The following is a 12,145-nucleotide window of genomic DNA, read 5'->3' as shown; positions in this document are numbered from 1 at the left end:
TCACCTATTATTTTAGACCATAAGATTAAATTATCTAATTTTGTTATCACTGGATAAATAGTTGAATGACCAAAGTCTTCTCCCCATCAATTTAGAGCTGTAGGCAACTGATTAATAAACATGCAAGAGTGAATTTGCAAGGTGAAAATATATCTCACAAACTTGTTCACAAACATAAACACCATGATTGGATGACTGAATAATGTCTAAGGAACACACAGTCGCAAATGGTTCTCATAGGTACTCAATGAAATGAGAAGAATTTTGATTTTGGAACGCAAGGAAATAGTTAATCTGTGGATTACTACAATAGACATTCAACGTGCATTTGATGAACTGAGTACATGAAATCAAGGCATCCTCCATAATGGGGAATTAACTACATGCAGAGAGTATCATCTGCTTATCTAGCAAGCACAAGAATAGGAAGAGTGACTCTTTCAAGCAAGGTCTTCATTTTGCTTACTTGTAGGAAAGGGAAAGTCTTTGTTACAATCCAAATGCAGCTGAGCTTCCAAAGAAAGGGTTTCAAATCTGTTGACAAAGAACTCCCAACTCAAAGCAGGAATATCTTGCTTAAGAAAATGCAAGAGTAACAGTTTGCTCAAAATTGTGGGTCGATCTTTAACCACGGTATCAAACTGGAAGTCAAGACAAAGACACAGTCCCTGGGGAAAGGGGGGGAAAAGGGGAAGTCAGATGTAAACATCTAAGTGGCTTCAAAGCAAATACATGAAGCAAAATCGGGGAAACAAGGCAACATCCTCAGTCTACACTTACAATGTAGAATGATCCAATTGAAATCTTTCTTGATTGCAAATTGTGGTAGAAAAAAAAATACAGAAGACAAGCTCCTCCTAATTGTAGAATATCTCTTAAATTTTGACACAGAAATCTGAACTAAAGGCATGTTATTAATTTTTATGCTTCAAATAATAACCACTTAATCCAAATACCCTCAAACCAATGTTTCTTTTTTTAATATCTGTAGTTCCTATAAGAAGCATACTTTCAAAGTTACATTTTAGAACACACGAGAAGATGGTCTTTAAATTCCGTTTCTCTTTTTTTTTATAATTTTAAAAAAATTTTTATTGGGTAACAGTATGCTTTTCCCAGTTTAAATTCCCTTTCAATGCTAAATTCTAAAATTCAGAATTAAAATTTCTAAAAGAAATTTAGATTTTAGAATTCTTTTAGTAATTCTAAAAGAAAATAAAGTCATCTTGTCTTCTTAGAATGTGAGTGGAACATAGAATCTTAAAAAAAATCAAAGACGGAATGGGTGAGCATCTACTTCTCTAGTATATGAGTCTGCCATTCCCTTTTATTTTTTTAACTGAATGAAACTTAAAAACTGTAATTTATCCAATCATCCTCCTATTAATTGACTCAACTCTCATCTACTGAATGCCTCCTATGAATGCCTCCTTCTCAGGCCCTGAGAAGGGATAAGATATACATAACCACCTAATCTTATTAAGACTAACAGAGAAGGTCTATCCAAAAGACAACTGGGAATTTTCACAAGGGCGGGTGTGCAGCCACAGGCAGCGTAACCCTGTAATTTTTCAGATCCTGCACTGTTTGCCCTTTCTTCTTAGTCTCTTTTACAAGAAGGACCCTTACACTGATTGGGAAGCAGTGTACACACACACACACACACACACACACACACACACACAGTTAAGAACATGGACTCTATTATGAGTCAGACCTCAGTTTGCTCTGCCACTTACTGGCCATATGACTTTGAAATTACTTAACCTTTCTAACCCTCAGCTTTTCTATCTGTAAAATGGGAACACACAAAAGGTTACTGTGGGAATTAAATGAGATAATGTATGATAGGACATTTTCAATACACTGCCCCGGAAACACAATACCTATCTGATAAATGTTAACTCTTGCCATTATTGTTAGTTTTAATAACAGCGATATAATAATAAATCAGGTGGTAACGTGGAAAAGCAGAAGATCAGGACTTGGGAGGTTCTAGTCTTGGTTCTCCCATGAATTTACTCTGTGTCTTCTGGTAGGGTCACATTATCTCTCTGAAACTCGGCTTCTTCAATGATAAAATAGAGGTGCCAAATAAGATAAATACACAGCTCTCTCCAGGTTTCAGAGTTCATGTTTCTTTGGCTTTAATTTGTAGCATTTCATTCTGGTCGCATATTTACCTTCTCATGTTTTGCTTTGATTTATATTATAATTCACCTGCCTTCTCTTAGCATCTAGCCTCTAATGACAAGGGCTTCCAACCCAGGAGCCAGCTAAATGGTATAAAATAAACGAGCCTCATTTAAAAATCTGCCACACACACACACAATGTTACACAATAGCTACACCTGTCAGAAGTGATATCAGCACATGGACAATGACTGAAAAGAAAGTAGCAACACATAAAAACAAGACGTCTGTTAATAAGGTATGGTTCTGGAATATTTTTCCCAATTTAAACATTTCCATCATCATCATCATCATCACCACCACCATCATCATCAAAGGTGTTTATGTGACAAATAGCTCAGTGTTTAGGAGCAGAGCAGAGTACCACCACACACATCTGAGGGACGTCACCTGCAACGCCGGCCTCTTGATGGTGTCGAGCAGGAGACCGGCCCTGGTGGCCACGGCTGGGTTGACGTCCTCCACGGCCGTCAGGAAGCAGCAGAAGGCATGTGCCAGGGAATACTTCAGCAGATGGTTTTTAGTCACTGAGTGAATATCCAGAAATCTACAAATTACAGCCACTTTTTCCACTGCAATGTAAAGGCAGAGAACAAAAAAAAATGTTGAGATTTATTTAGACAGTCTAAGAACTGAACCCACAGAGATAAGGGTGACTCTGGGCCCCCGCACACTGACTTTCAATACCGAAAGGAAACGCTGCTGCCACCTTCTCCAGCATTCTGCTTCTCCTGTGCAGCAGCAACCATTTCTACTCAGTGCAGTAATTTTGTGTCAGGCAGCCTTGATTTAGCTCTGGGTTGTCTTTTTTTTTTTATGGTCTTTTCCTTTAACTTTCAGCTATATTTCAACTATTCAAAATGCCTCGATGTTCATTTCTTTGTCTGTTCCAAGGAGGTTCTGCAGACAACACAGGGAGGTGGAAGGCGCCCACCAGTCCTGGCTCGAGGTTCAGCACCCTCTACTCCCCTTAGTATGTCGTGATGTGAAATGACAACCTGTCTTCCTGGGGCTACAGAGCATAGTTCTTCCATGACATAGATGCATGCTTACTAGATAATATTTCTACTTATTCTGGAAATGTGTGTTAAATGATTCCAGCCTCTCTTAACACATAGCTTTATAAAAAGTGGCAGTGGATAATAAAGCAATATAGTTTCATGCAAATAAAAACGTTTCAGTATTTTGCTTATGCTTCCAGCAGCCTAGACTATTCTTTCTATTCTTTTCTGCTGATGGACATTCTACCATCCTTAAAGGAATCCGCTGTTAAAATTCTACATGTTCTTTGAAGTCCACTCTGACTTCCTAGAGTGGCCTTTTCATCCATACACTCCTGCAAAAATATTATTAATTTACATATGGCATTTGTGTGTTTACATATAGCTGTGTGATAGATCTTCTTTTGCGGTCTTGAATTATCTTTGTATCTTTATAGTTTCTTAACCTCCTACATGTTTGTATTTGGTCTCATCAATCAAATTAGGAGCATTTGAGAGCAGAAATCTTCCCTCATACTTTTTTATTGTTTCCATAGTATCTAGTATATACAATATGTATTCAATAAATTCACTAAAACACTTATTTTAAATATATAGTATATAAAGCATATATATATATATATATATATATATATATATATATATATATATCCATCCATCCATCCATCCATCCATCCATCCATCCATCCANATCCATCCATCCATCCATCCATCCATCCATCCATCCATCCATCCTAGGTTCTTGTGGAAAGCTGAAAGTACATAGAAAAATAAGCTGTTATGGACAGAATGTTATGTCCCGCCGCCACAAAATTCATGTGTTGAAGCCCTAACCTATAATGTGATGGTATTTGGGGAGGGACCTTGGGAGGTAATTAGGTGTAGATGACTTCATGAGGATGGGGCCCCATGATGGGATTCATGACCTTATAAAAAGAGGAAGGGAGACCGGAGCTGTCTGTCTTTCTCAGCCATGTGAGGACACAGCGAGAAGGTGATCATCTACAAGCCAGGAAGAGAGCCCTCACCAAGGAACCAAATCGGCCAGCACCTTGATCTTGGACTTCCCAGCCTCCAGAACTGTGAGAAATAAAGTCCTGTTGTTTAAGCCACCCCTCTAAGGTATTCTGTTATGGCAGCCTGAGAAGACTAATTTGTGAATCACTCATGGGTCTTGACTTCAAAGTCAAGTCAACTAAAAGAGATAAGACAGGTACAACTATAACAGAAATGCATTATAATATAAAGAGCTGTAAATGCCGCTAATGAGGTATAAGTAAAATGCTATGGGAGATCAGGGGATAAAGAAATGACTTTCCACCAAGGGAACCGAGAAAGTGGAACTCAATGGGGGCATTTGAAGGTGGTTCAAATGGAGGTGGCATTTGAACAGGACCTAGAAGGGAAGAGGGTTTCAGATGGAGAGCAGAGAATGGCCAAGGCATGGATAAGGGGAAGCAGGAAGCAATGAGGACGGAGCAATGGCATGTGAAGAAAGAAGAGTGAGAAATGAGGCTGCAGACACGGGCAGCCAGACCATGGAAGGCTTTGAATGTTTAAGGAGTCTGAACTTTATTCTCTAGTTTTTATTGAAAACCCAATAAAAATTTTTTTAAATTTTTTTTATTAGTTTCAGGTGTACCGCAATAAAATTTTTGAGTAGAAAACCAACCTAATCAGAACTGTGATTCAGAAGATTAATCTGGCAACAATCTATTCCTTAAATTGGCATCAAACAGCATAGTTAAATAGTTATCTGCTTTATTTGTATGTAATGCCACCAAAATGTTGCCAATACCATGTCGTTTTTTGCTAGAAAATTTTACAATGATCTTATTCCCTATAACATCATGTGCTGTCATACAAATACACCAGCCCCTGGGATTCATGGGGCATTAAAAACCAAGAACTCTTTGAGGTGGCCAGAGATGAGGGAACTGAACTCCAAAGTATAATAGCTAACTCCCCTCATGGAACTTACATTTCTTTGCCCAATTTCTGAGACACTAAAATACTCAGAACCACTGTGATGAGGCCCACGATGGTGCGGCAGCCCTGCTTGCTGTCCTCTGAGAACTCTCAGAGTGCAGTGACAGTGATGCCAGCAGATGGGAGGCTAAGGGAACACATCCAGGTTCCGCTAAGAACTTGCCATTCTAAGCACTAGGAAGTTACACCCATCTCGGCCCCAGACTTGGTCCCCGCTGCTTCAAGGAAAGGCTATAACAGCAGAGCTTCTCAAACTCCATTGAATTACCCAGGAAACTTGTTAGAAATGTAGATTCCTGGCCTCACCTCCTGAGATTCTGATTCAGTAGGTCTAGGATAGAGCCCAATAGTCTGCATTTTTAACAAACAGTCCCACTTACGCTGATGCAAGTAACCTATTAGGTTGACTACATGATTGGTCATTCAAGCCAGGTGACCCATGTGAAATTAAACAAGAGTGCAATTAATAAATATAATAGATAAGCATGATATCGGGGGTGGGAGGGTAATAGATGGGGGGAGGGGGGTTGTTACCTGGTGAGGGTGAAAAGGCTAACTATTGTATTGTTCTGTACACCTGAAACTAACAATAAAAAAATAAATAAAATAAATAAATAAATAAATAAATAAATACACCTGGACAACAGGCAAACTAGACAGGGTCACCCTACCTAAGGACCACTCTGCAAAATCCCATTATCGAGGAAGCTCAGCTAAGTAGAGCCAACAAGGCACGCCGGCAAGCAGGACAGTGCCCCTTAAAGAGAAGGGACGGCAAAGGAGGGCCAGAAAGAGGCCTCATCCCTGGACATCTGGTGCACTTCGTGACCCAGAGGGAACTGTTAAGCTAATACAGAGGTACCTGCTTCAAACCTCATCTTCCAGTCTTTGCTGTTGAAATTGCCATTTATGATTGTCCAGAAGATGTCAGCACCATGAGGAAGTGACAAAGCATGGAGAAGGAGAGGAACTGCCAATGAAGACAGCTGGGAGAACTCGGATTTGACGACTCTCCACAGGCTGGAAATCAAGAGGAAGCAAAGTGGTTACAGTGAGGATAATCTTTCTAGAAAGAAAATACTATTATCTTAATTTAGAAGAAGTGTAGGTAACGGGTGGCTGGCAGGTATGCTTTCAGTGAAATTCCATTCATCCACAAGACTATAACCCCCTGATAAACTTTTCCTATGCTCCGTTCTGTTAATGTTTTTTAAAAGTAACTACTTTTATGTAGCAACATAGAAAAAACACCACTTAACATTACATTTTTAACATAAAAAATTTTTTATTGTATATTATAAATTCAGGTTATATAAATGAACCATGACTGCCAAATAACATACAAAATTGATGTTAGTTATGCTAAAATGATGACGTGATAGTGATTTAAAACTTTTTTCTCATAGCAAACATCTGGGAATTTTTGTTGGTTTTGCCTGCCCTCTTCTTTGCCTTTTCCTCTTCTTCTAGCAAAGAACAACTCTTCTACTAAGAATAGCCTCTTCAACTGGCAGGGCTGTCAGTCAAGGCTCCCCCTTTTTCCTACGTGAGAGCGAGCACAAAACCCAGGCTGATCAAAGTACCTCAATACCATGAATAGAGTGATTAGACTAGGGGCGGGCATATGACCTGGAATGCCGGAATCCTTTTTCCAGGAATTGCTTTGGACTCTGAGAGAGGGAAGATCTCTCTCCACAAATCTCAGGGATGAATACAGTGTTGGTCTAGAGCTGCGAGTGACCCTCTTTTCTATCTCACAGGGTCAGTGTGCAGAGACGAAGCCAATACAGATGCAATGAGGCTAAGTAATGGGTAGGGAGGGAGAAAAGGGAGAAGACAGGGGAGAGGAGGGAGAAAGAGGAGAGGGAAGGGGAAGAGAGGGGAGGAAGAAAATCCTAGTAACACCTTATGAGTACTAGCCATGCCTAAAACCAGACCACTACTGATCAAAAACACACTGTAGCAAGTTTAGCTACGTCTCTATCAATTTCTACCAGAAAAATTCTGAATATACATTTTATTAATAATATGGTACTGGTTTCAAATTTTTTATTAATTAAAGTATTTCTTTTGGTTTTTGTTATTGTTGTTGTATTTTCTATTTGGTTCCAAAGTTAATATCAGAATCAAAACTATTTGTGACTTTCGAAAACTCCTAATGCACCACCAAGAAATTGGAGGAGTGACACACATTATCTCCATTTTACAGGGTACGTTGAGGTACAAATCATGGGAGTTGCTCGTTTCTCAGAAGTCATACTAGATCTACGGAATGAAAAGGAGCAATTTTGAAACACCGTATGCTTCATCCAAGTAGTAAGTATCAGACAAATACGGATTTAATCCTAACCCTGCCATTAATTAGCTGTGCAACCAAGAGTAAATTCCTTAACTTCTCTGAACTTCCACATCCCCCCAATGCTGGTTGCATTCAGTGGGATGGTTCATAGTGCCTGACTCATAGTAGGCAGTCAAAACCCTCACACTACTGTTACCACTGGGAGGCTAGGATGCTGCTGCTTCCAGAGCACAACAGGCCCTACGGAGAGCGCAAGGGAAAAAGAAGACATAATCTATGCCCTCAGGGAACTTTCCATTTAGTTGAAGGAAGCAAACCATATAATATACAGCACAGATAAAAAACCATCTCAGTGACAAAAACCCAGGACTTGGCCAGTCCTATACATATGGCTTTCCCAGTTCCCTAAAGCAGCTTTGTTTGGGGGAAAAAAAATGGGGGGAAGAATGTCCTTTCTTCAGGTCTCCTCATTGCCCAGAGGAGATGCTGGCAGAGTGGACGTGCTGACCTGGATGTGGGGAAGAGTAAGAATTATCTGGAAAGATCTGTGTGATGGGTGGGACAAGCAGCGAGCCCAGGCAAAGGCAGGGAAGGAACTGGGTTAGGAATTAGGCAGCAGCTCCGTTCATTGCAGGAGAGCGGGAATGCTAAGCAGGCTGCCTTTTGTGGTTAGAGCCACCTCAGCAAATGGGGCTTCCATTTATCATGAGGAAACTTCTTTAGATGCACCATTTCCACAGTATGCTTCTGTCCTCGGCTAAATTGTGTCCCCACCCAAAATACTTCACATCCACCCGGACCTCAGAATCTGATTCGACAGTGACTCTTATATGTGTAGTGTAACCATGTATCTTAGTTTATCCAAGATCTTAGTCCACTTTATACTTATTGTTTTGAGGTTATTATGAAGATCGTCCCCTCTTTACTCTCAAAAGTAGACCAATTTGAATAGTAAATTATGTGGTCAACTTCTGTGTACAGAGTGTTCACCCCCTTCCAAACTAGGTTGCAAACTTCCAAAGTGCCTAGAATAATAATGTATATAGTAAGCCCTTGATAATATTTGTTAAATAAATAAACAAAATGAGTAAAAACAGAGCCTCAACAAGGTTTTGTCACCAACTTAATCTGAACCAAACTTTTCCCTTTTTTATCATCTCATTCTTTGACGTATAAAATGAGGATAATATTTTTCCAACTTACTTCCAGGAAGATTAATTAGAACAGCTATTTTAAGGTTCTCAGGAAGAAAAATGGTATGTAAATCCAGAGCAATATTTTATTATTTTTCTTAAAATGCTGAGGTAGTCTTTAAACAAATACCTTATCAGACAACACATATGGAGAGATTTTAGATGTCTATTAGCAGTTCTAGTTCAAGTAAGAAATTACATAAGTCCTCACTCAATTATACTATACAAATATTAACTTAGGACCTGTTGATGTTTTTCTAGGGTATGTTAAATTCTTAAGCCATCTAACAACTAAAAGTCATAAAATAATCCTTATTTTATCTTTTCCATTGTTACAGTATCTAGCAAAGAAAATTACTGTTACTCATGTTGACATACTTAATAACTATGTTAAATAAAAGAAATAAAAGTAGTTCCCATAGGCGATTAAGATGTCCTGGCTAAAAAAAAACATAACCCATATGAGTTGGTAAGTCTTATTCTAATTTGTACAGATCAAGCCCAACATAAACAAAAAAACAAACTTTTAGGAAGACATACCTCGCAATCAACATATGATCCTGAATGTAGGCTAAAAATTGAGGATGTTCTTTTCTAGCAGTGTATAAACACTCTCCATGTAGACAGAGGATCTTCAGGCAATTGAGCATATTGAAAAGAATGTCTGGCTCTTCAAACTTAGCCATTTCCTATGCAAAGAACCACATGGTTACGGAGTTGTCTAAAATAGCAAGGCTACCAAACCAAAACTTCAAATATCCCAAAAAATATACCTGGAAAATGGTGTATATGAGTCTCAAAGTTACTGGAAGCTGTTGGTAGCAAAACTTCCTTTCAGTATCGTTCTTTACTGCTGGGAAGAAAGAAGTACACAGCGGTTAGCATAACTCCTCCTTTCCCCCACCATTCATGAGTTGATCAAGATCATAAAACCAGGAGGAGTAAAAATAGATATAGAACACATGCATTTTTAAAGTGTGTAATGTTTTTATTTGCTCTCTAAGCTAGCATCTATCCCTTCTATGATAAAAATGCAGGAAACCTTTGAGATTCAGGATTCTCAGCTTCCATTTTCCACTGTGTAGCCGGCCATCATGTACTGGGCTCCCTGAAGCAATCTCAGCCCAGCCCTACGCCCTGTGGCCGCTAGTCCTGCTGCTACCTGGAGGGGCCTGGGGCCTGGTTAGGTATACCTTCCTAACAAAAAGGGAAATAAGCCGGTGTTGATGGGGGGTATTCAAGTTACATTACCACCTAAGAAGGGGTTTATTCCATAGACTCACACAAAAAGGGAGCGTTTTTTGAAGTTGAGTATATTCAGATCAGAACATGGCTTTATGTTCTTGTGAAGGTCTCTAAAACCTTCGCCCCTGTGGTAGAGGGTGGCAGTATATTGTACATGAGACATGCTAGAAATAAGAATTCACAAGTTAACCAGATGTAGAAACTCGTGTAAATGGTTTCAAATCACCGTTACAAGTTTTGGCAATTCCTAGGATCGGAGACAATGGAAGTCAAACCCGCTAAGTGCATATACTTAATAGTTTATTGGGGAGTTTCCACTCTAATGTATTTTAATGCTTGTTATCAGCACTTGACTCTGTTTTGTCTAGTGTGAAAGTTTTAAAGATATTTTTAGTGGAGGACATATCTGACTGCTAGAAGAAATGGGCCACAAAATGCAGAATCAGGAAATACTCTTCACGGAACTGAAAATCACTGAACATGTGCCGACAGAGCACTCATTTGTTCCATGACAAGCTCAAGGCCATCGCCTGAAGACCCAGAAAGCAGAAGCCAGATCCGGGCACTGAGCAGCAAGAGAGGCTGGCCTTGGAAGACAATAAATGGAGACTTCATTTATTGGAGAAGACAATTTATACCTGTATCCCGCAAGACAGCAGAGAGTCAAGAAGGAAAATGGACCAGAAGCTGTGATGGGAGCCTGATGTCATGTTTGGGGGAGATGAGTAGAGCAAATGTTTAAACGAGTGAAGTTTATAACAATTAAGCAATGAAAAGAGTAATTTATAAAAAGAAATTGCTTAATTTTAACTGTTGTTCAACTAAAACATTAAATATAAATAAAAGTGGCAATTATTTGATTGGTGTGTCATCTTAGGTTTTAAAAATATATTTGCAGATTAAGAGTTCTGGTTACTGGATCATCAGTGAAATCCTTGCTTCCTTTAGACATGAATGCAGCCTGGGCCTGGGCCTCAGCACGTATAATTAATTCTAAGTAAACCAGGAGCCCCGGGTTCTGGTCTCAACCCTGCCACTAAGTAGTCGTACGATATCTGGATTTCCAAGTCCCAGACGCCAGATATCCTCAGAACGGGGATAGGCGGGCAGAGCTCATTCATTTGGTTTGTGTTTTAATTCCTTAGACGATCAGATACTCCATTACTGTTTGGCAGCATGATAAGGATACAACATAAATTAGGAATGAATAAGGGGCCGGCCAGGTGGCACAGTTGGTTACAGCACGAGCTCTGAGCAACAGGGTCGCCGGTTCGATTCCCACATGAGCCAGTAAGCTGCACCCAAGCTGAGCTGCAGCTGAGCTGCCAACAGGTGGCAGAATGGCTCAGTTGGTGAGAGCACGTGCTCTTAACAACAAGGTTGCTGGTTCGACTCTCGCATGGGATGGTGAGCTGTGCCCCCCGCCCCCATCCCCAACTAGATTGAAAATGGCAACTGGACTTGGAGCTGATGGGTCCTGGAAATACACAATGTTCCCTTCCCCAATTCCCCAATAAAATAAAATAAAAATTAGGAATGAATAATAGGAGCTACATGACCATAGGCAGGTTGTTTAACTCATCTGGGATGTATTTTCCTCATCTGCAAAGTGAGAAGGTTGAACTATCATAGATCAGCAGGTTTCAAACTTCTTTTCTACGGACTACTTTGCTCAAAGAAAATCTTACTTAGAACTCCAAAACATGAACTACAGCAAGTCAGAGAGGTCTGGCTGAAGGAGGGTACACAGCCTATCATTTACCCACGTCGTCCCACCAATTGCCACCTTCATTAAGGAAGGTCCAAAGGCAACAACACAGGGCCTGTGCGACTCCAAGCTACTTCTCCACTGAGAACACAATTTGTAAGTAGGAAGGTGGTGCTTTCTACACTAACACAGTGGGGTTTTGTTAATAACAATCTCCTGCTGCCAGAAGGATGCTCAGTGACCTCTGTCCCATTAGAAGCACATCCTGGATCTGCGTCCTTCATAACGGGGGAGGAAGCGGTTCATTTGCACAAGTCCACACTAAGCAGGCCAAGTCTGAACTCGCGTTGAGTCGGTAAGAAAGCAGGGTTCTGCACGTTAGGCCCGCGCACACCGCCCTCCCCTGGCAGCCGGACTGCACCTACCAGCGTGTTCCGTGAGCTCGGCGCGATTGCCTGGGTTCTCCCCGTGCTTGGTTGCTGGATTCTCCTCCTCACCTTCAGGGCCTATAATAAAC

General features: G+C 40.3%; 1 protein-coding gene across 1 annotated transcript in view; it reads right to left on the bottom strand.

Annotated features, from left to right (window-relative positions):
• The window catches only part of UNC79 (unc-79 subunit of NALCN channel complex), a 188,772-nt gene that overhangs the window by 97,158 nt on the left and 79,469 nt on the right, over nt 1-12,145 (bottom strand). The window contains exons 20-25 of the mRNA XM_019642451.1: nt 12,054-12,138; nt 9,449-9,528; nt 9,216-9,364; nt 6,046-6,203; nt 2,584-2,765; nt 467-668 (exon numbers count right to left, since the gene is read on the bottom strand). Coding sequence (XP_019497996.1) covers nt 467-668; nt 2,584-2,765; nt 6,046-6,203; nt 9,216-9,364; nt 9,449-9,528; nt 12,054-12,138 — 856 coding nt within the window. The remainder of the gene's footprint in view (nt 1-466; nt 669-2,583; nt 2,766-6,045; nt 6,204-9,215; nt 9,365-9,448; nt 9,529-12,053; nt 12,139-12,145) is intronic.

The sequence above is a fragment of the Hipposideros armiger genome, unplaced genomic scaffold (genome assembly GCF_001890085.2).
Source record: "Hipposideros armiger isolate ML-2016 unplaced genomic scaffold, ASM189008v1 scaffold_69, whole genome shotgun sequence".
In the NCBI taxonomy this organism is placed as follows: Eukaryota; Metazoa; Chordata; class Mammalia; order Chiroptera; family Hipposideridae; genus Hipposideros; species Hipposideros armiger.
This window is presented reverse-complemented; position numbering and strand designations above follow the sequence as displayed.